This window comes from Podarcis liolepis (assembly GCF_965112155.1).
Source record: "Podarcis liolepis genome assembly, chromosome: 5".
NCBI lineage: Eukaryota > Metazoa > Chordata > Lepidosauria > Squamata > Lacertidae > Podarcis > Podarcis liolepis.
Window position 1 is genome coordinate 103,202,704 of NC_139556.1, and position 23,911 is coordinate 103,226,614.

The 23,911-nt window shown below is 49.3% G+C and overlaps 1 protein-coding gene across 4 annotated transcripts in view; it reads right to left on the bottom strand.

Moving 5' to 3' along the window:
* LOC310707131 (putative cation-transporting ATPase 13A5) overlaps positions 1 to 23,620 on the bottom strand; it is a 56,222-nt gene extending 32,602 nt beyond the window's left edge. Inside the window, exons 1-9 of one of the 4 annotated variants that reach the window (XM_083503923.1) lie at positions 23,296 to 23,620; positions 13,109 to 13,282; positions 11,110 to 11,253; positions 6,479 to 6,549; positions 6,296 to 6,376; positions 4,333 to 4,402; positions 2,439 to 2,573; positions 1,473 to 1,545; positions 96 to 227 (exon numbers count right to left, since the gene is read on the bottom strand). In XM_083503923.1, the coding sequence (XP_083360049.1) occupies positions 96 to 227; positions 1,473 to 1,545; positions 2,439 to 2,573; positions 4,333 to 4,402; positions 6,296 to 6,376; positions 6,479 to 6,549; positions 11,110 to 11,253; positions 13,109 to 13,282; positions 23,296 to 23,358 (943 nt within the window). In that variant the 5' untranslated portion in view covers positions 23,359 to 23,620. Of the gene's footprint in view, positions 1 to 95; positions 228 to 1,472; positions 1,546 to 2,438; positions 2,574 to 4,332; positions 4,403 to 6,295; positions 6,377 to 6,478; positions 6,550 to 11,109; positions 11,254 to 13,108; positions 13,283 to 16,114; positions 16,418 to 23,295 lie in introns of those variants that run through there. The other 3 variants (XM_083503921.1, XM_083503922.1, XM_083503924.1) reach the window with 3 other exon arrangements.
* Positions 23,621 to 23,911: the final 291 nt, after the last annotated feature.

Here is a 23,911-nt window from a genome sequence, read left to right on the forward strand (position 1 = left end):
CTCCAAATCCCTTCATCTGCGTGAGAACGAAAGCAGAGCGGGCAGAAGGAGGGCGTGGGAGAAGGGCAAAGGGGGGCCAGGGCAGTTCTGTGTACCTGTGAGCATCCCCTCGTTGACCACGCAGCTCCCTTCTATCAGGATGGCATCGCAGGGCAGAGAAAACGTCTGGCTTTCCAAGAGAAGGACATCTCCTGGGACCAGCTGGCAGGATTCCACCTTGCAGCTCCCTGCAGGAAAAGGGGCTCTGTTAAAGCGCAGGTTTCCCAGGAAAAGTGACGGAACAAACAACAACAGCAACCGCTCAGACGCAGAGCTTTAAAGCGCTGAGCTGGGCCTAAAAGTCTGGATAGAACCTTATGTTTGTCCCTATTGAAATTCATTTCAGGGGAAAAGACAGGGTGTCTTCTTCTTCTTCTTCTTCTTCTTCTTCTTCTTATTATTATTATTATTATTATTATTATTTCCTGGTTTGGGCCCAGTTTTCCAATCTGTTTTTGGATTTAATGGAACCAGGGGGGGGGGTGGCCCCAGGACCGGATTTAGGTTTAATGAGGTCCCAAGCTACTGAAGGTAATGGGGCCCTGTATATGTCCAGCTGTCCTTTGTCAACAACAAATTGCCGCTGTTTTTTATGTTGAATATGTGCTATATATTAATTTATGAACCTAATAGGTATCTAAAGCCATTTGCACATAATAAATAGGAGCCTACACAACACTGTTGCTGTATGTAGGTTTTGTTTTACTGTGGTACTTTGGTTTAAGAAAAGTCCTGTTTACGAACGATTCGGTTTACAAACTCAGCAAAACTGGAAGTAGTGTCCTGGTTTGCAAACTTTACCTTGGTTTAAGAACGGAATCTGAATGGTAGAAGGGCACTGGCGGCGGGAGGCCTCATTCGGGAAAGAGTGCCTCGGTTTAAGAACGGTTTCGATTTAAGAACAGACTTCCGGAACAGATTAAGTTCATATACCGAGGGACCACTGTACAGTCATACCTCAATGTTATGTTTGCTTCATATTATGTTCTTACAGGTTACATCCCAAGGGTTACTTCCAGGTTTCGCCACTCGCGCATGCACACAAGGGCTAAATTGCACCGTGCACCTGCGCAGATACGGCACTTCAGGTTGCACTCTTTTCATGTTGCGAACGGGCCTCCGGAACAATACAGGTACCACTGTATTTGCTTATTATCTTTTATTTTGGAACTGTACATCCAGTGTTTCCCCCCTTTAAATTTTTTGGGGGGCCCAAGAGAGTGGGGCCCGAAGCTACAGCTTGTTTAGTTTATACGTAAATCCGGCCCCGGGGGGCCCAGAAGAGTTTGGGAACCCTTCCTTTGGAGGCCTTGAGGCTGCCCTGTGTGGGGAGATGGGGAAGCAGGATAGTGCTGGGAGAGGAAGGGGAGGCTGTGGGGCAGGAGAAGAAGGCAGCTGTCTCAGGACCCCAATACAAACACCCACCCACACACCTTCATTCTTGGTCCAGGCCAGGACTTCCACCTTGTTGTGCTCCTTCACCAGGTTGTGCAACTTGATTGATTGCTGCGGAAAGAAGAGACTTAGGCGCTGAGCATGTCTGAGCAGGGAAGGCTGGTCGGGGGGGGGCTTCCAGTCGGCCCCTCTCTAGTGAGTAAAATTCAATCACATGCAAAAGGAGAGCCTGCTGGACCAGCATCTTGTTCTCACAGTCCAGCATCTTGTTCTCACAGGGGGCAAGCAGGTGACTGTGGGAAACCTTGTGGCAGGGAGTTCCACAGTTTAACCATATGCTGTGTGAAGCAGGATTTTTTTATTTTTTTAGAAACATGTCCTGAATCTTCCAACATTCCCATGCGTTCTAGTGTTAGGAGAGAGGGAGGAAAACTTTTCTCTTTCCACTTTCTCTCACGCAACGTCCATCAGCCCTGGCACAATATGGCTAAGGGGGTCAGCAGGAAGGGAAAAGCCAGGCAGAAAAGCTGGTCAAATAAACCAAAGGCTGAGTGGAAGAGGTGCCTCTGAGAGGGTGGTGCCCTGCGGCGTGAGAGAGGGCGAGGTCTTCCAGGAGGCTTAAGGCACTCCCATCCTTTGCTTAGAATTAAAGCTCTATACAAATCTGACAGATTAAAGGCAGCAGTGACCTCTTGTCCTGAGTTCCAGGCTTTCAAGTTCTGTGTCTGAGCGCCCCCCCCCCTTTTTGCCCCAGAGCTTTCCCTGTGAAAACTCACTCTTTAAAACTGAAGCTCAACAAATGGCCATTGGGGTTTTCCGCAGACTGCTGTTTGCTCCAATTTGGCTTTAAAGAGCAGCTTTTTGCTGGGAAATCTCCAGAGCAAAAAAAAAAACCAAGCACAAAAAGAGCATTTGGACATGGAGCTTTCACCGTGCCAGGAAAGAGTGGAGGAAAGCTACGTTAGGAGAAGCCCTGACCAGGGCAAAAGGAGTGGCAGACTCACCTGTCGGAGGTCATACACCGTGAGGGCGATAGAGATGACAGACAGGATGATGATGGCAATGGAGTACTCGATGTATCCCTGGACCAGCCAGAGGGTCAGCGTGAAGGTTTGGAAGATGTAAAAAGGGTTCAGGATCTGCAGAGAACATGGGGCAGAGAACATCAGTCTGCCTGTCTGCCTGTCTCTGACCGACGAGCATCCCAGGACTCCATGCTGGGCCTCTTGCCGACTAGAGAGGCAGTGTGGCGCAGGGGTTAGACTGCTGGACTAGGACCTAGGAGAGACCAGGGTTCGAATCCCCGCTAAACGGCCTCGGCCCAGCATACCTGAAGGAGCATCTCCACCCCCATCGTTCTGCCCGGACACTGAGGTCCAGCTCCGAGGGCCTTGTGGCGGTTCCCTCCCTGCAAAAAGCCAAGTTACAGGGAACCAGGCAGAGGGCCTTCTCGATGGTGGCACCCTCCCTGTGGAACGCCCTTCCACCAGATGTCAAGGAAATAAACAACTCTCTGACTTTTAGAAGACATCTGAAGGCAGCCCTGTTTAGGGAGGTTTTTAATGCCTGGTGTTTTAATGTAATTTTAATCTTTTGTTGGAAGCCGCCCAGAGTGGCTGGGGAAACCCAGCCAGATGGGCAGGGTAGAAATAATAAATGATGTCCCTGTAACAGCAATGAAATCGAAACCATTGAGTATGTCATCTTATACTGCCCATTATATTGAGACTCAAGAAAAGAGCTGATCGAGCCGATTCTGAGGAAAATACCTCGTAGCACAGATGACACCTATATCAGACACCTCTTAGCTGGCAAAGAGCCCGAAATTAACAGGTCCGTGGCAAAGTACTGTTACATTGCAACAAGAATAAGACGTGCAATGATGTCTACAAAGGAGTCCAAACTGTAAACATCGAAGGAACGATATTAAACAGTAGCGACTCCTGAATTGAATTTTAAAAACTTAAAACTCGAAACCTGGTCATAAATATAAGCACCAACTCTGAGAATTGGCCATATTTTTACTGCTACTTCTAGCACAATATTACTCTTAATGTCATATTTTATAAATTGTTCCTGGTCATTGACCGTATTAAAGATATTTGATTTTGATGATGCTCCTCACTGGGCGTGACCTTGGGGACCAGTCGCTGCCTTCTCTAAGCCTAGCCTAGCTCACGGGGTTGTTGTGGGGGCCCAAGAGCCATGCGCACCACCATCAGCTCCTCAGAGGAAAAGGTGCAACAAATAAATAGGTCTCTCCACCTCCCCACCCATCCACCCTGCCACTGCGATGGCTGCTGCCTCTTTCCCTGCAATCTTCGGAGGAAGAGTGGTATATACCGTATTTTTCGCTCTATAGGACGCACTTTTTCCCCTCCAAAAATTGACGGGAAATGTGTGTGCGTCCTATGAAGCGAATGCAGGATCCTTGGCTTCAGCGATAGCAACCCTAAGCCTCTGAAGCGCAGAGGGAGCACTCCCTCCGCGCTCCAAAGGCTTCGCGTTGCTTTCGCTGAAGCCTGGAGAGCGAGAGGCGTCAGTGCGCACCGACCCCTCTCGCTCTCCAGGCTTCAGGGATAGCTGCGCACAGCCCCTCCGGCAGGGAGAGGCTGCACGGGGCTATGGCTTCCACTTTAGCCCCACGCAGCCTCTCCTGGCAGCCAAAACAGTGAGTGGGATCCATCCCGCTGGCTGCCTTGGCTTGTGCCATAGCTGCGCGCAACCCCTCCGGAAGGGAGAGGTTGTGCCAGCCTGTACGCTGCTCTTTGGGGCTGGGGGGGGGGGAAATAAGATTTTTTTTTCTTGATTCCCCCCCCCCCTAAAAACTAGGTGCGCCCTATGGAGCGAAAAATACGGTAACTTTAACAAATAACCGAAATTAAAAAAACCCGTTACCTCTTTAAAGAGCAATTTCCAGATGGGGCAGACTTCGATTTCAATGGCGTTGGGGCCGCAAACCAACTTCCTGAGAAAGAGAGGAGAGATGAGGAGACCCCCCCTTTAAGACCTGAGGAACAAGCAGCCCAGACCTCCAGGGCAAGGCAGGGATTTGGCAGGGCACACGCCAAATGTGTTGCTCCTTCTGTCCAATCTCAAGAACATGAGAAGAACTCTGCTGGATCAGGCCAGGGGCCCATCTAGTCCAGCGTCCTCTTCTCACAGGGGCTGACCGGATGCACCAAAGGGAAACCAACCAAAGCAGGATTCGAACACAAGAGCAGCTCTCTCCCCTCCTGAGGTTTCCAGCCCCTGGGATTCAGGAACATTGCTGCCTCTATCTGTGGAGGCAGAGCAGAGCCGTCCTGGCTGGGAGCCCATCCATAGTCCTCTCTTCATGAATTTGTCTAATCCTCTTTTACAGCCATCCAAAGTGTTGATCCTCCACAGAAAATTATCTCCTAAGCTCCTTTCCCGCTGGATAGTGCCAGAGGCGTGGAGACATACCGTATTTTTCGCCCTATAGGACGCACCGTCCCATAAGGCGCACCTAGTTTTTTTGGGGGGAAATAAAGGGGGGGTTATTCCCCCCCAGGCGCAGGGCTGGGGCGGGAGAAGCCCGAGATTCCCCTGCCCCCAGCCCCCAGAGCAGGCAACTCTCCGCAAGGCGTGGGAGCCCGGCGCAGGCTCCCACAGCTTGCGGAGAGCTGCGCGAAGCCTGGAGAGCGAGAGGTGTCGGTGCACACCAACCCCTCTCACTCTCCAGGCTTCAGCAAAAGCCTGCATTGGCCCCATAGGACGCACACACATTTCCCCTTCATTTTTGGAGGGGGAAAAGTGCGTCCTATAGGGCGAAAAATATGGTATTTAAGAAGCGATAGAAAGGAAAGGGAAAGGGGAAAGGGGGAGGGGAAAGGGGAAAGGGGAAATGGAACAGGGGAGAGGGGAAAGGGGGAGGGAAAGGGAAAGGAAAGGAAAGGAAAGGAAAAAGGGGAAAGGGAACGGTGAAAAGGAAAGGAGAAAGGGAAAGGGAGAGGGGAAAGGGAAAGGGAAAGAGAAAGGGAAAGGGAAAGGGAAGGGAAGGGAAGGGAAGGAAAGGAAAGGAAAGGAAAGGAAAGGAAAGGAAAGGAAAGGAAAGGAAAGGAAAGGAAAGGAAAGGAAAGGAAAGGAAAGGAAAAGGAAAAAGGGGAAGGGGAAGGGGAAGGAAAAAAGAAAGGAAAAAGGAAAGGAAAAAGGAAAGGAAAGGAAAAGGAAAAGGAAAAGGAAAAAGGAGAAGGGGAAGGAAAAAAGAAAGGAAAAAGGAAAGGAAAGGAAAAGGAAAAAGGAGAAGGGGAAGGAAAAAAGAAAGGAAAAAGGAAAGGAAAGACAAGATAAGACAAGATACCAATGAAAGAAGAATGGCAAGTTAAAATTATGGAATATGCAGAAATGGTGAAACTCACAGGAAGAGTCCGAGACAAAGACAACAGAGATTTTAAAAAAGACTGGGAATCGTTCATGCTGTATTTACAGAAATATTGTAAAGAAATGGACTCACTAGCAGGGTTTGAGTAAAACACTGACAATTAAGAAAGCAAGAGTAAAGGTCAAGAAACAACAATACGGAAATTAATTAAATGTAAGAAGTAACTGCAAGAATATTTGGTATGAAAATAATAAGAATGTAAGAGCATTTGGCTAAAAGAGGGAAAATAAGGATAAATTTAAGCAGAAGTTAAAGAACCAGAAGGGGAAGTTGAGGGAAGTCGCGGGGTGGGGAGAGTTTTGTTTTGTTCTGTTTTCTTTCATATGATAAATGTGTTGAATATTAAATTGTAAAATGGAATAAAAATGTATTACAAAAAGAAAGAGGGATTAAATTGATTCCTGCTTTGCAGCAGGTTGAACTAGATGCGGAGCAGCTCTGCCCCGTGGACCACACCTGAGCGCCTTCTCCTTCCTCGTCAGCCCGTCCCCAAATTTGTGATGGATTTCGTAGCAAGTGTTGGAGTCCTCCAGCGACCTGGAAGGAGACGAGGCAGAAAGGTGAGAGGGCGTTTCAGCCAGGGCCCCTCCGACCCCTCAGAGTCTCCAAGTTAAAAAAAGAGTCAAGTTAAAAACTCACCCGACTCTCAGGAACTGCTTTTCCGTGAGGTCCCAGACATAACGGATTTTTTGTACATGGATGTATCTCACCTGTTAGAACAATGCATGGTTATGGTTGTGGTTATTTATTTTAAAGCATCTATAAAATGAATGGATGGGGGGGGGGCAAATGGGAACAATGATTAAATTAACTTATTGTGAAATGATACCTATAAATACCTATAAATTAATATGAGCAAATACATATAAATAAATCAGATTTCTTGGGAAATTTTGGGTATTTTTCATAATGTTTCGGAATGATAAGTTTCATGATAATGTTCCGCCCTATGCTGTCTTTATGAATATTTCTTTGGTTTACTTTACTGAATCCAAAATTAAAAATTAAAAAGCTGTAGCTTCAATGCTTGAATTTTCGCATTGGACTGGATGGCGAGAGTCATCTTCTCCAACCGCCTGCAGGATATTCAGCAAAAGAATTCCTAACAGATGACCACCCAACCTTTGAGATCTTTGGGTGAAAGTCATTGTGCAAATGTAATAAATAGCAAAGTAGTCGTAAACAATAAAACAGTAGAATACACAACCAAATTGAAGAATAACCACATAAATCACAACAAGATCTAAAATAAATATATAAAACCTTACAGTAAACCCCCCCAAAAAATAATAATTATCCTAAGCCAGAGTCTGTTCAGCATCCTCAGCTTTTGTAGCTGGAGTCTCTCCTTCCATCCATCTCACTGGGCCCTTCTCTCCCAGGCCAGGTGGGGAAAGGGAGCCGGTCTTCCGGGACTCGCAGCCAAGATAGTTTTTGGCCTCTTCAGGAGAGACTGATGGAGGATGGAGTGAAGAGTGAGAGGGGGGGTGGTAGTTGTGAAGGAGGGTTGGTTAGATCAGGATTAGAGGAACAGCATTTACTTAGTTACCATTGTAATTAAGTAAAAAAGAAGCAGGAACTTTTGAAACCCCATGCTTATGTACACAAACGTGAAAGACACCTGAAGGCAGCCCTGTTCAGGGAAGTTTTTAATGTGTGACATTTTGATGTATTTTTAATCCTTGTTGGAAGCCGCCCAGAGTGGCTGAGGAAACCCAGCCAGATGGGTGGAGTACAAATATATTATTATTATTATTATTATTATTATTATTATTATTTGTTCCCCCCACCTTCCCCATGTAAACTGGGAGGTGGGGTTTTTTTTTGGGGGGGGGGGTCCTGATCCTCCTGTAGATTTCCCAAGCAGCTCCCACGATGCTCAATGGTTCCGGAGCTGACAGAGGCTGGGAATCTAAGCAAGCCAAGGGAGATAAGGACACTGGAATGAGAGAGGGAGGAGGGGAAGCCGACGTCAGAGAGCAAGCAGAAGATAGAACAGAGACAGAAGGGGAGAGGCCGGGAATAGCTAGCCCAAAAACTCAGGCGCAAAAAGGTCAGTGAGAGGAGGGGAAAAGAGTGGAAGCGAAAGGGTTTTTTCCCCTATTGGAAGAAGAGGAAGGGCGGTGTTTAGACTCGGCAACTGCAAACTTGGAGTCAGACACGGAGTGAAGGAGCTCCGGAGTGATTTATGTGTTTGAGCAATAAACCTGAGATAATTACTGCCGGTGTCTCGCTTCTGTGGGAGAGCCAAGCCATTACAGCCCGCTTGCCCACTGAAGCATCCCAGCCCATAAGCAGATAGGGACCTCTCTGCTGTGCCCCAGATAACTCTGCCGTGGCGGCAGGGGGCGAGGACGGTGCCCTTGCCCCACTGCGCAAGCTTGTCATCTTTGTCAAAGTCCGGTGTGCTCTGACAGTGACGTTGGCATGACAAGGGCTGGGAGACCTAGAAGTCAGGAAATGTGCCCCAGGGAATAATTTTCTTTTGGGGTCCAGAGGACCAGTTGGCATCTCTAGCCTCTGCGAGACACAGTATACAATTTTACACATCACTTGGGAAGACAGGTGAACGAATGCCAGTGTCCTGGAAGAAGCAAAGATCACCAGTGTTGAAGCAATGATTCTTCAACATCAATTTTGTTCGACTGGTCATGTTTGTGGATGCCTGATTATCGTCTTCCAAAGCAATTACTCTATTCCCAAATTTAAAATGGAAAGCATATTGTTGGTGGTCAACAAAAGATGTTGAAAGACTCTCTCAAGGCAAAGCTTAAAAAATGTAGTATAAACACCGACAACTGGAAAACACTGGCCTGAGAGCGCTCCAGTTGGAGAACGGCCTTTGCCAAAGGTGTCATGGGCTTTGAAGATGCTGGAACTCAGGACGCAAGGGAGAAAGGTGCTAAGAGGAAGGCATGATTGGCAAATCCACATCATGATCAACTCCTGCCCGGAAAACAATGTCCCCACTGTAGAAGGCCGTGTGGATCCAGAATTGGCCTCCACAGTCACTTACAGACTCATGGTTAAAACCGTGTTTATGACACTGACTCGGCTACTGACAATCTGACTCGGCTACGAGGGATCGCCAAAGAAGAAGAGGAAGCTTGCAGAGGCATCTGAATGGCCACTGGGATACAGGATGATGGCTCAGGTGGGCCTTTGGCTGGATCCAGCAGGTGCTTATCCTCTGATGATCACCCGGGAGGGACAGCTTCCAGGAGGAAGAGTTGACTGCAGTGACCGGAAACATCCCAGAATCTGCAGCCCTTGTTCATCCTGGGTCTCCTGTTTGCCAGCCTAGCAAAGTGTGGGGAAAGTCGCCCTGTGTTTGGCTGCTCCTCCTGGCCCACTTCCTGCTTCCATGCCTCGCGAAATTCAAGGCCACCCTCACCGGGGGCCTGCCAGGACCCTGGGACGGTGTGACTGAGCGATGGAGGGAGGCCCTGGGAACACAAGTGGTTTGCAAAGACACTCCACTGAGCAGAGCGCTTGTGGTTTGCAGTGCAAAGCCCGGGGCTGCCTCAGAAAGGAGTCTGGGGCGTGCCAAAGCTCCGCTGCCGTTGCCTGAATGCACAGGGACACAGCGGCTGCTCCATTGTCGGAGGAAATCTGGCATAAACATTGCGTCACCCTCCGCCTTGATTTTGGAGGCTGCCCTTCCCGGCTCTTGACCCTTGCGGTCACGCGGCTGGCACCGGGGACCCGCTCCGCGGCACGTTCACGGGGCTGAAGGCCTTGTCCTCATGCCACCTCCAGCAGGGAGGAGCGTGGGAACGTTGCCCCAGAGGTCCCCTCCCCTCGGCTCCATCCCTCTGCTAACAGGCAGAGCAAAACTCGAGCCCTCTGGCTCCGCTCCAGGACGTGGTTTTTCCTGTCTGTTTGCAACACAATCTGTCAGTCTGCTCCAATGTCAGCTGAACCTGCTTTTGCACCTCGTGCCATTGGTGTGTCCGTCCTTCCGCTGCTGCTTGGCAAAGGCCCCTGGAGGGAGCCCACAGCGGGCAACGCGGAAAGAGCTGCAGCCCAAGATTGTGGGCAGAGGACACTTGCCTTCCCCTGTTCCCCACAAGGGCCGGCAGGGTTTGGGGAGGGGGTGGAGAGGCAGCGATGCTTCTGGAAGCCACAGGAGGGGAGAACATGGATCTCGGGTTCGAATCCTCATTGCAGATTTCCTCCAGGCATCCGGTTGGCCACGGTGAGAACTGGATACTGCCCTTGATAGGCCCCCATTGGCCTCATCCAGCAGGACTCGTCATCCTTCTTCTTCTTCTTTGGCGATCACTCATAGCCGAGTGTCTTCCATAAACACGGACCTCCTCTCAGTCTCCTCTTCTCAAAGACTCGGAGAATTGTAGAGTTGGAAGGGACCCCCAAAGGTCCTCTAGTCTAACCCCGTGCAAGGCAGGAATCTCAGCCAAAGCGTGTAAGGACAGTTGGCCAGGCTAAAGACCTCCTGGCCCCTCAAGGATTCCTCCTAAGACTTGGCTTCCAGACCCTTCACCATCTTTGCCACCCGCTAATCTGGTCCTGGAGACTCTCCCAGTCGCCATGTCTGTTCTCCTCCTTCCTTCTTACAGAAAATGGAGGAGTCCAGCTCGGGCGGGAGCAAAGGCAGTCTGCAAGTGAGCCGCACCATTGTCAAGCCAGACAGCAACGCCGCCCAGGTAAGTGCCGCACCTGCCCCTGAGCGGCCCCTGCCCTGGCGGAGCATCCTGCCACTCTCGTCCTGGGGGAACAAGCAAGGCGGGGGGCGGCTGGCATCACAGCCTCCGCTCAGGGAAAGAGCTTCTGGGGCAAAGGAGCCTTGTAACTTCATTTGCGCATCTGCTACTCTGGGCTTCTTTGGGACGGAGGCAAAGGGAAGGTTTTTGCTGGAAGATTCAGGACAGACGAAAGGAAGTCGGCAGCACAGCCTTGACCAAAGGTGTCCTGGGCTTTGAAGACACTCGAACTCAGGACGCAAGGGAGAAACGTGCCAAGAGGAAGGCACACTTGGCAAACCCTCACCAGGATCGACTCCTGTCCAGAAACCAATGTCCCCACTGTGGAAGGACGTGTGGATCCAGAATTGGCCTCCACAGTCACTTACGGACTCATTGTTAAAACCGTGTTTATGGAAGACAATCTTACTAGGCTATGAGGGACCGCCAAAGAAGAAAACAATTTTCTCCGATCTAGAAAGGAAGGGGCAGGGAAAGAGGGGACAGAAAGAAGCCTCTTTCTCGTGCCCATCACTCATTTGCCGGCTTGTGCCGAGGAGAGCTCACCGTCATTCCAGGCTTCACGATGGCCCTGCTTATGACGGAATCCTGGTCAGCGCCCAAAAGGAGGCGGTCCAGCTTTTCACTGTCCAAGACGCTCTGCAAATCCAGGTGGATCACCTTCTTCCTGGTGTATTTCTGGAACTCATCCTAGGGGAGGGAAAACACAGCGTGAATCCCGTTGGTAATTCACAATCTGGTTAAAGGAGGACAAATCACGCAGCTATTCGCACAAGCCTGAGGGCTCTTCCACACTCAACGTCTGCCCTGCTCTTTCCAGGCTGAGGGCCGCACTTTAGCATTCTGTGTCCAAGCATGGAGGGGTTTTTGGGGTTTTGCCCCAGAATTTCCCCCGCAAAAAACCGCTTCAAAGCTGAATTGGATTCAAATGTCCATTTGAGTTTTCCTCAGCTTAATGTTTGCTCTGACTGAGCTTTAAAGAGCCGGTTTTCATGGGGAAAGCTCTAGAATAGAAAAAGGGTGCTTGGAGACAGAGCTTTAAATCACAGACTGTACCGGACTGTCCACTTCCATGAATTTCAGACGTAATGATGATGGCCTAAAAAATTACACCGTGAGCTTTTTGATTCCTGCACGGCAGGTGGCTGGACTAGATGACCCCAGGGGGTTTCTTTCCTACTCTAAAATTCTTCCAAACTGGAAGCTTCTCCAGGCATATGAATAGGGTGAGCCTGTGACCTGGACTCAGGAATTAAGTCCTGATCATCACAAAGGAATGGCCAGGCTCTCCAGGTAAACCCATCAACAGGTTTCCTGCCAGACAGGATTCTGCTGTAGACTGCCCCTTCTGTGATGTATGTATGATGTTTTTGGGGGTGGTCTTGAGCTACAGAGGGACATGGGTGGTGCTGTGGTCTAAACCACAGAGCCTAGGGCTTGCTGATCAGAAGGTCAGTGGTTCGAATCCCTGCGACAGGGTGAGCTCCCGTTGCTCGGTCCCTGCTCCTGCCAACCTAGCAGTTCAAAAGCACGTCAAAGTGCAAGTAGATAAATAGGTACTTATTCTGTGCGCTGCTCTGGTTTGCCAGAAGCGGCTCAGTCATGCTGGCCACATGACCCGGTAAAACTGTCTGCGGACAAATGCCAGCTCCCTCAGCCTGTAAAGCGAGATGAGCACCGCAACCCCAAAGTCATTTGCAACTGGACCTAAGGGTCAGGGGTCCCTTTACCTTGAGCTACAGGGTGGGAATTTCAAAAGTCTATATAAGGGCTTGCACACCTTTGTTCTGGGTTCCTCCTCCATCCTGTGTGTGGTGAGTGAGGACCCTGTTGCAACAGTTTAATAAAGATAAGGGTTCTTCAACATCAACCTCGTTGGACTGGTCATGTTGTGCGGATGCCTGATGATCGTCTTCCAAAGCAACTGCTCTATTCCCAACTTTAAAATGGAAAGCGTAATGCTGGTGGTCAACAAAAGAGGTTTAAAGACTCTCTCAAGGCAAATCTTAAAAAATGTAGTATAAACACCGACAACTGGGAAACACTGGCCTGAGAGCGCTCCAGTTGGAGAACAGCCTTGACCAAAGGTGTCCTGGGCTTTGAAGACACTCGAACTCAGGACGCAAGGCAGAAACGTGCTAAGAGGAAGGCACGCTTGGCAAAGCTGCACCATGATCAACTCCCACCAGAAACCAATGTCCCCACTGTGGAAGGACGTGGGGATCCAGAATTGGCCTCCACAGTCACTTACAGACTCATTGTTAAAATCGTGTTTATGGAAGACCATCTTACTCAGCTACGAGGGATCACCAAAGAAAAAAAAACACCTCCCTAAGTTTATCCCGTCCTATTTTAAAGCCCTCTGAATTGGTGGCATCACTGCCTCCTGTGGGAGTGAGTTCCGCAGGTTAACCAATTCCCGGGTTACTGCCCAGTGAGATGTGGGAGACTCGGCCTGCAGGAAGCTCTGTGATTCCCCGCCTGGCTGCCACCTCTGGGGATGAGAACTTGGGGGGGCTGCCTGGGAGATGCAAAAGGCACCCACCGTTGTCCGCAAGAGCACGACGTCGGCCTCTTCCAAGTCGCAGGGCACGCAGTTGGCCCACACGTCCCACTCAGGCTTCCAGTAGAAGAGGAGGAGGAGGACTCCGCAGGACAGGACGTACCCAGCGAGGCACAAGGCCCTCCGGCACCCTTTAGTCTTGTAGCCAAATATATCCTGGGGGGAAAGATCAGTGTATATCAGTATCAATCATCAATCATCAATCATCAGAACTGCAGGTGGCGGAAATGGACAGAGAGAAGTCTTTATTCCTCTCACATAATCAGTGCCAGATTTACAGATTTCCAATTGCAAAAACGATTTCTAAATGTGCATCTATCAGTGCATGCCAATGACCACATGAAGCTAGTTACAGATAGGTAGCCGTGTTGGTCTGCCATAGTCAAAATAAAAAAATTCCTTCCAGTAGCACCTTAAAGACCAACTGAGTTAGTTCTTGGTATGAGCTTTCGTGTGCATGCACACTTCTTCAGATACACTGAAACAGAAGTTGCCAGATCCTTCCATATAGTGAGAAGGTGGGGAGGGGTATTACTCAGAAGGGTGGTGGGAATGGGAGATTGGCAGATAGCTGAGATGAGCCTGTTGACGACTCTTAACGACTGCAATAGGTCTTACAGGAAAAGGCAAGGGGTGAGAAGGTGAAGAATGGCTTAGTCAGGTAAGGCATGGATTCTTATCTCATTATACATGACTAAGCCATTCTTCACCTTCTCACCCCTTGCCTTTTCCTGTAACACATGAAGCTGTTAGGCAAATTGGCTTTTATTCTGCATTTTGTGTTTTCATCCTGTATTTTTATGTTGTGGACTGCCCTGAGATCTACAGATGAAGGGCGACATACAAATTTAATAAATAATTATAATGATAAAGGTCCTCTTTCAGAGAATGTTTTTGGGGTTTTTGGGTGGGGAGGTGTGTCACTCCTACTGAAACCAATTCCCTTACACACAAATATATATTTATCTATAAATATATTTTTATATATTTACACACACACACACACACACACACACACACACACACACACATATACAGTACATACACACACACACATATGTGAGTGTTCAATCACACTTTCAAACGTTGTCCTATTTCTGCAACAGTTTATGTGGAGAAAGACACTCCTTTACAATCCTTTACAAAGGTTCCCCCCCCCCCTTCCTTCCTTCTCCCTTCTGAATTTCTGGGCCCTTTTGGCAACACAAAGGAAAGGCATTATTCACACGCAAATTGTAAATAATAATTGTAAAAATTGTAAAAAAAAAAATTAAAATAAGGCATCAGTCTTAACAGGCTTCCTTGAAAATTACATCCATCAAAACAATAGGATTTCAAAGAAAATGCACTTATTCCTAGCATTATTATTATTATTTATTAAATTTGTATGCCTCCCTTCATCCGAAGATCACACACGGCAGGTCATTCAGGGTGGAAGTGTTAAAGGGAAATATGCCCCGAACATAAGGAACCAAGCTCCTCCTGCTGCCCCTGGGATCATAATACAGTGGTACCTTGGTTTACAACCATAATCCGTTCCAGAGGTCCGTTCGTAAACTAAAACAGGTTGTGACCCAAGGCGCATTTTCGCCAATGGGGCCTCCAAAAAAAATTTGTTCATAATCCAAAAAAAATGGGTTGTAATCCAAAATGTATGCAAACCAAGGTACCACTGTGATGATGATGATATATTATTTCTAATAATAATATCAACATATTTTAAATAATATATTATTTCTAACAACAACAACAACAACAACAACAAAATAATAATAATAATAATAATAATAATAATAATAATAATATTCCGCCCTTGTATTTCTACCCCACTCCGGGCGGCTTCCAACAAAAGATTAAAAAAACATTAAAACATCAGTCATTAAAAACCTCCCAATACAGATGTCTTGTAAATGTCAGAAGGGAAGCCTTTGGCCGCTTCTGAGTGTCCCCAACGCAGCATTTATTTATTTGCTAATATTTCTCTCCTGCTTACACTGACAGGTCTCAAAGGGGTGTACAAATGGGGGGGGTTGAGAATATTAAAACAGAGAAACCGTTGCAGAGATGCCTGGGTTTGTATTCCTGGTGCCCCCCAAACTCAAAACAGAGACAAATAAAACGAGTCAATGACCCACCAGGAGTGGAAATTCGAACTTAAGGACAACAACTGGCACAACAATTAGCTGCAATCATAGGAAAACCAGTGTAGGATAATCTGCCCAGTTCAGATCTGAAGAGGCAAGAAATTCCTTCATGGTGGAATATGAACTAGCTGGCGTTTGGCTGATTTTGAATTTGTTTCCAGTTATGCTTTCTATATTTCATGCTGTCTTTGCATTTACAGTGGCACTAAAAATCCCCCTTCTGCAAAAAAGGGGGGAATAATAATAATGATGATGATATAATAATAATAATAATAATAATAATAATAATAATAATAATAATATACTGTATTTCTAGCCCACCCATCATTCTGGGTTTCTCCAGCTACTCTCGGCAGCTCCCAACAGATTAAACAGAAGACAACTTCAAACATTAAAAACAGGGAAGGAAGAAAAAGAAATCAGGGAGCCCTTTTAAAATGTGGGGGGGGGGGTTTGGGGGGGAGGGGTTGTTACTGGAAGGTCGTTTTCTATTTTGATGGTGTATTTTGTGGTTTTCGATTTTATTCTGCGAACCGCCCTGGGACCTCTGGGTTTAGGGCTGTAGATGAATCCAGTTGAAAAAACTGATTTAAAAATAACTGGAGGCGTAAAGCCATGTACTTCCCGGCCGCAGCACCCCAGTCGGATGGGCAGCATATTATTATTATTATTATTATTATTATTATTATTATTATTATTACTAATTCCTGCCCTCCCCATGCAGCCACTGCCAAAGGCCCCCTCCTGCTTCCCAGGCCTGTTGGCTCCCCAATCCCAGCCCCTGTGCCCCATGTGTCCCCGTCCCCTGAGGGGTCCCCCCTGCCCCCCCCCCGCTGGCACGCACTTGGGGGCATCTGGGCAGCCTCTCGGGGGTCGAGGGGGCCGCTCCGCTGTTGATGAAGCTGATGCTGAGGAGGCGGCCCCGCGAGCTGGCAGTGGCCACCGACGACGACCGTTTGGCCCCCCAGGGCCAGGGCAGCAACCAGCGGAGCCCCCTCGGACTGGGCTCCACGGTGCCAGCGGCCGGGCCCCACAGCCAGGAGGAGCCGCCAGGGCAGAATCCGAGCCAGGCAGGGAGGCCGGGGGGCCCAGGGAAGGATGCTCAGAGCGAGGACCGGCCCATCCGTCTCCATCGCCCGCATCCCCATCGCCATGACGACTTGGGCTTCTTACATCGGCGCGCTGCCTCCCCCCCCCCATCCACAGCACGACAGCGCAGAAAGGGGTGCCCAAAACCCACGTGACCCACACCTTGGGAAGGCTGCCGGGGGCTGGATCAGGCCAAGGCCTCCAGAGATGCAGGGAAGGAGCCCAGCGAGACCCCCGGGGTTATAAGAAAATAACTGCTCCTTTATCTCTTGAGGCAGGCCCCACAAACAACCCAGAGATGCATTTTAAATCAAAGGACACATTCTACTCATGTAAAAACACGCTGATTCTGACACGCAGCGTAATTCCTGGACCGTCCACAGGCCGGACTGAGAAGTTGGGCCGGATCTGGCCCACGGGCCTAAGGTTGCCTACCCCTGGCTTATGGGGTATCCAAGAGCCATATAGAGTCCTGAAGTGGCTTCCCTATGGCAGGGGTCAGTAACCTTTTTCAGCTGGGGGCCGGTCCACTGTCCCTCAGACCATGTGGGGGCCCCGGACTATATATTGGGAGGGGGAATGAATGAATTCCTGTGCCCCACAAATAACCCAGAGATGCATTTTAAATCAAAGGAGACATTCTACTCATGTCAAAACACGCTGATTCCTGGAGAGTCCGCGGGACGGATTTAGAAGGCGATTGGGCTGCATCCGGCACCTGGGCCTAAGGTTGCCCACCCCTGCCTTATGGGGTATCCAAGAGCCATATAGAGTCCTACCCAAGCATAGAAGAAAATAACAGAGGCCAAGCAGAGAATATTGAGAAGCAAAGCAGCTAGTAAGCCTGATCTTTTTTAAACTGTTGCAACAGGGTCCCCACTCACCCCACGCCGGAGGGAGGAGGAACCCAAAATAAAGGTTCCATACCGATAGGGAACCCCCTTCAGGATTCTACTTCAGGGCTCTTGGATCCCCCATAAGGGGAAAGGAGCAGGTTCTGTTTACATTCCTCTGCCTTCAGGTATCAGCAGGTGATTAAATGCTTACCTCGAGCTGCTAAAATAAATTAATCCCTTCCTGGTTCCTGCAGACCAAGCTCCCGTTAAAGGCCAGGAGCAAGCTAGGCTGGTATGGTTGCATTTTGCTGACAGCTTTCGCCTGGCTCTGTGGCAGGATCTTTATCTCTTGCAATAGCCTGCCCTGGCGGGGGAGCACCTGCGGGTTCAGCCCTCTCCACTTCAAAAAACGAAATGGCTATTTTATTCCAGCAAAGACACGTGTTTCAGGGGAAAAGGCCTCTCTGCAAAAGCTATGCTTAATGTGCACAAAACCTTGTGTGGAGGCTTGCATTTGCAGAATGGCTTTGTTTGCAGACGAAATAAATTAAAAAATTTAAAAAAATTGTCCAGTAGCAACTTAGAGGCCAACTAAGTCTGTTCTGGGTCTAAGCTTTTGTGTGCATGCACACTTCTTCAGATACCCTGAAACAGAAGAAGTATCTGAAGAAGTGTGCATGCACACAAAAGCTTAGACCCAGAACAGACTGTTGGCCTCTAAGTTGCTACTGGAAGGAATTTTTTTATCCTGAAACAGAAGTCACCAGACCTATATATAGTGGACGCTTGGGTTGCGAACATGATCCGTGCGGGATGCACGTTTGCAACCTGCAGCGTCCGCCGCCCACAGCAGCGCGTCTGTGCACGTGTGGGTCATGATTTGGTGCTTCTGTGCATGTGCAAAGTGTGATTTAGCGCGACTGCCGAAACCTGGAAGTAGCCTGTTCCGGTACTTCTGCGTTTTGGCTGGTGCATAACCCAAAAAAACGCAACCTGGCGCGTCTGTAACTCGAGGTATGACTGTATATAGTGGGAGGGTGGGGTTTTTCTGAGATGGGTGATTAACTCAATGGGTATGGTAAACCTGTAGAGGACTGCAATTAGTACTACAGGGAAAAGCAAGGGATAGTATGCAGATTGGGACGCGGGTGGCGCTGTGGGTTAAACCACAGAGCCTAGGTTTGCCAATCAGAAGGTCGGCGGTTCGAATCCCCGCAACAGGGTGAGCTCCTGTAGCTTGGTCCCTGCTCCTGCCAACCTAGCAGTTCGAAAGGACGTCAAAGTGCAAGTAGATAAATAGGTACCGCTCTGGCGGGAAGGTAAACGACGTTTCCGCGCACTGCTCTGGTTCGCCAGAAGTGGCTTAGTCCTGCTGGCCACGTGACCCGGAAGCTGTACACCAGCTCCCTCGGCCAGTAAACCCCAGAGTCGGTTATGACTGGACCTAATGGTCAGGGGTCCCTTTACCTTTACCTAGTATACAGATTAGCATGTGTAATGAGACAAGAATCCAATATCTCTATTCAGACCAGGTCTCTCCATAGTTTTCAGTTTAGTGATAAGTTGTAATGCAACAACTTGCCTCTCAAGTCTGTTTCTGAAATTCTTTTGCAATGAGACAGCTGCTCTGATATCCTGTATTGAATGTCCAGGGAGTTTGAAGTGGCTCCTCTGTCTTGTGATTTTTGCAGAGAACAGGAGCAGGTGCAGAAGCTGGGAGTGGGGAGAAGGTGGAGTCTTTGTTAAGATGGAGTCTGGTGTTAATGGATAACTCATCCCTGAGTGTCTGGGTCTGTCTCAGAAGCCACCAGCAGGTTGGGGAAGGGACGTGCCATTGTCTGTCTCTCTCTTGCTGGGAGCAAACAGAGAATAGTTCTGGACTGGACCAACAAGTAAGAACCTAAGAAAACTGAACTGCATTGCTAGTTGTTTAAGAGCAATGGGTTGGCTTGTATTTGCAACATTTTTTGTAACAAGTTTAAAGACGGCAAAAAGAGCTCCCAGGTGAGTCAAAGTAAGGACTCAGCTATACGCCTGCAAATACAGTGGTACCTTGGTTTTTGAACGTAATCTGTTCCAGAAGACCGTTCGAGTTCTGAAACGTTCGGAAACCGAAAACTCAATAGCTGACCGCCTCAGGATCTTGTGCTCAGCGGAAGCTGCGTGGCATTTTCGACTTCCGAGACGCGTTCAAAAACAGAAGCATCTATTTCGGGGTTTATGGCGTTCAAAAACCGAAATGTTAGTCAACGGAAATGTTTGAAAACCGAGATACCACTGTAAAACGTTTAAGTGTGTTGCAAAGTGCAATACACAAATGTGACAATAGATGGCGATGGTGAGCTATGTCAAATTCAATGTTTTTCAAAAAAAAATTTTAAAAAAGCATTTTCACAGTGTTTTTTATATGTGTGTAGATTCCACCCAAGAGCCAAGTGGTGGGGATTGTTTTGTAGGTGAGCTCTTCCCTCCACACTTAGCTTCCACCATCGGGGCCGCAGGACAGATTCCTCCAGCTGGAAGGGGGGGAAATGAGCCCATTTCAAAAAGCGACTGATCTCAGAAGCGCCGATGCAGCATGCAGGCAAGGCGGAGGAAAGCCTGGTGGAGGAAGCCAGCAGCGGCGGTGCTGCCCCAGGAGAACAACCGGCCTGCGTGGCACGGCCCTGGCACAGCCATCAAGGTGATGCTCCCAGGTGAGAGAGCAGCCATGAAAAAAGCACACCAAGAACTCTGGCCAATATAAGTTTCAATAGTGGGAGTGGTCCCTACTCGCAAATCAATAGTCAATTGTAACAAAAACTAATCCATTCAAAAGTATGTATTCTGACAAGGATTACAAACTCAAACAGAGATTACAAACTCATAAGGATACTGTATGTATAACACAATAATTTGTTACAGTATTAGAGATAAGAGTTTATGAGTAGAGATAAATTCATGTTAGTCCATAGTCAGATTTGACGTGAAGATCTTAGTTTCAATCATTGAGCAGAAGTCAGAAGTCAGTTATGGATCAGAAACCAGGACGGGGCCCTGTTTCAATGTATTCACCTTCATCAGCTAATTGAAGAATTCGTATAAATATATCCTGTTATTTCCAACGTTTCTCAGAGATAACAACTAAGTGTGGGTAGATCAACGTGTGTCTTGAGCTTCTCCCACTAATGAAACTTCTATTGGCCAGAGTTCTTGGTGCGCTTTTTTCTTGGTTTATTTAATAACAAGATCTCCAACTCCATTAGAGAGCAGCCAAGGCCTTCGGATGACTCCCAAAAAATGAAGGTGTGGACAGAGCCCTTTCCCCCCCCCTTCAGGATGTGTGGGAAAGATGTCTCCAGTCCTTCCACTGGGCGGGGGGTGGGGGGGTGGAAAGAGTTCATATGTTTCTCTCTGTCCCTCACAGGGAAGATGGAGCGAGCTTGTTTTCTGCTGGTTCAGAATCCACCTGACCCAGTGGATTCAAGCTGCAAGAAACGAGATTCCGACTCAGCCCTGGCGGTAAGAGCCATCCGACGGCGGATCCGACTCCCTCCGAAAGTGGTCCCCTCTCCTCCCTCGGAGGTTTTGAGGCAGAGGTTGGGTGGGCATCTGCCAGGGTCTTTTTTTGAGGTATGGTTCATGCATGGATTGGATTTGGATTTGATATCCCGCCTTTCACTCCCCTTCAGGAGTCTCAAAGCGGCTAACATTCTCCTTTCCCTTCCTCCCCCACAACAAACACTCTGTGAGGTGAGTGGGGCTGAGAGACTTCAGAGAAGTGCGACTGGCCCAAGGTCACCCAGCAGCTGCATGTGGAGGAGCGGAGACGCGAACCCGGTTCACCAGATTACATGACTACCGCTCTTAACCACTACACCACACTGGCTCTCACTGGCAGGGGGCTGGACTAGATGGCCCTTGGGACCCCTTCCAATTCTACGATTTCACTACTGTAGTTAAACTTACAGAGTGTTTCCCATCTCAAGAGGGTGTTACTGAGCTCAGTTTGGGGGACTGGGGGGAACTGCCAAAACGGTGAAGCTGATCACCCCAGAAGCTGTGGAACTGAAGAAAACGTTGGCCAGGAAACTGTGGCTCGTGACAGGAGCAGCTCAGAATCTCTGGAGGGCAGGCGTGTTTTTCCATCCAGACTGTAAGAAGCAGAAATGCGGGCAAGGCCTTTGGCTGCGGGGGTACAGTTCTAAGTTAAGTTGCATACCGTTCCTCTAGGAGTTATGTCAGATCATCGTCTGCTATTTGCATATCCTGTTCCTTGCTTTTCCCTTCCCCAAGACTCCCTCCTGTATAATATGCTGGTGATTCGTCTTGGATGTTATGGGGCTTATATCTCATTCCATAAGATGCACTGCATTCACTGGTCTTCTGCACCCTAAAAGAGGCTGGAAGTGCCTGAGGAAGACCTTCTCTGGTGCCCTCAACTCACAGTGGTGGACCTGGTGGTGGTCACCTAGTGGACCTGGAGCTCCCTAGAGGATCCCAGGCTCAGGCAGTGACAGCTGGCTTTGATCAGCAGCCGCATCTGGAATTTAGCCCAGAAAGTGCCAATCCGTGGTGTCCATGAAGGATGAGACCCACCTGCCCCCACAAAAATAGTGCTTGCACATTCTGAACCAGCTAAAGTTTCCAGAACGCAACCAAGGGCAGCCCCACAGGACGTGCATTACAGTAGTCTAGTCAAGAAACAGCCACAGCATGCGCAACCATGGCAAAAGCCTTGGGCGCAGATGGTGTCCTCAACATGCAATCTTGCACGTTTCTGCACCGAGGGAAGCCCCGTTGTGTTCAGTGGCCCTTACTCCCAGGTAAGGTAACCATGTAGCCTGAAGCTGAATGCACATCCAACCACAGCTGCCCTCCCAACATCCAAAAATAACAGTGACAGGTTCAGGAACTCTCCCCAAATGCAAGCCTGCTCTTTAATTGGGGGCCAGGAGGTGGGCTCTCTTTCACTGGGTAGTTTGAAAGAGACGTTGGGTGCCCACCTGTCTGGGATTCTTTAGCTGGCATTTCTGCGTTGCAGGGAGTCAGACTAGGGGGCCCACAACTCTACATTTCTGTAATTCTGTGCGACCCCATCAAAGCCATTTACCCTAAACCCCCAGGAAACATTTGTCCAAAATTAAAGTCAGCCGAACAATTTGCCTAAGGCGCCTGCATCTTCTCTGGATCAAGATTAAATTCATTCTCCCTCATCCAGTCCAGCACCGAGGTTAAGAAGTTGCCCAAGATGGTCTCCTGTCTACCGAGGCAGGAGGAATCGCAGAACTGTAGCATCGGGAGGGACCCCCAGGGGTCATCCAGTCCACCCCCCTGCAAGGCAGGAATCTCAGCTGAAGCATCCCTGACAGGCATCTGTCCAACCTGAGCCGGATGCCTCTCACAGAGTGTGCCCTGTCACCAACACCCAGCACAGTCTCTGTGGTCACTCTTAAAGAACAGAGTGAGGAAGTCAAGACAAGACCTGCAGGGCAGAGGAGGCGTCGCCCAGAACCTCCTTCTACGCCCTCCCTGCAAGGTAGGAGTGGGACCGCTGCAATGCTGAGTCTCCCCAAACCCCCCACCCCCCCCCCACACCCCACTCCATACCCAGAAGGACACTGTGCTGAATGGTACTGAAAGCTACTGAGAGGTCTAGGGAAACCAACACACGCCTCCTGGTATAGATCCCAGGAAGGTGACCCAGGCAGCGCCCAGATCAAAATGGATCTTTCAGTTCTGCATTTCATCCAGAACCCCCTGGAGCCGAGGACCCGCTTCCTGCTCAGCCCACCTGGATAGTCTCCTAAGCAGAAGCACTGCATGCTGCAACCTTTTGCTGCAGCCCCCCTTTTCATTCTCGCAGGCACCAGCCGACTCGCCTGGCCTGAATCCATCCTTTTTACAGAGGACACCTCCACCTGTGGATTCACAGGGAGAAAAAAGCAAGCCGTCCAATGTTGTCCCCTCCCAGCCCCAGCCCCTCGGTTGTTGCTCAGGGGCACTTTCCCAGGGAGCCAGCCTTGGGCCAGGAGGCGCAAGCCTTCTTCTGGAGCCAAGAGCAGGAAGGAATTCCTGAGATTTGGGGAGCCATAAAGCTCCGTTCTCCGCTGCCTCTTACCAGCTCATCCTCCTTTCCCTGGTTGAGGAGGTGGCGGTGGTCCTTCAGAAGGTCTTTCCCCATCCAACTTGGCGGCTGTCAAGCAGTCCAGGGCGTCCTCTCCCCCAAGGATGGCAGCAGCAACCGAAGCTCCGGCTGATCTGAACTCGGGGCAGAGCAGTCACTGTCTCCATGGTGTTGCCGCCTGCCTTTAAGAGCACACGCCTTCTTTTAGCCAAACCTGCAGCGGGGAAAAACCTGTTCCAGCCTCTGGAGCCTTCCAGCCTTTCTCTCTCTCCCTCTGGTGTTATGCAAGACCCCGCAGGAGACACCTGAGGAGGGATGCCCTGTCCAGGTGCCCAGGTGCCCTTTGACCCTTCACCTCCACCGCCTCTGCCCCAGACAGAAATTCCAGCCTGGAGTTGCCTGGCATGCAGAAGGGCTCACCTGTTTGCTGGACGCCTGTCGCTCAGCTCTTTGCCAGCCCCTGCCTCACCCTCAGAGCCACATCTTGGAAGGAGAAGAGTGGAGAGATGTGTAGGTATTGTGCATTTGAAGCACACACCCCCCCCCCAAAAAAAAGAAAGTTCAGGGAATGGTGGTTTACCAAAACTACAACTCCCAACACCCTTAACAA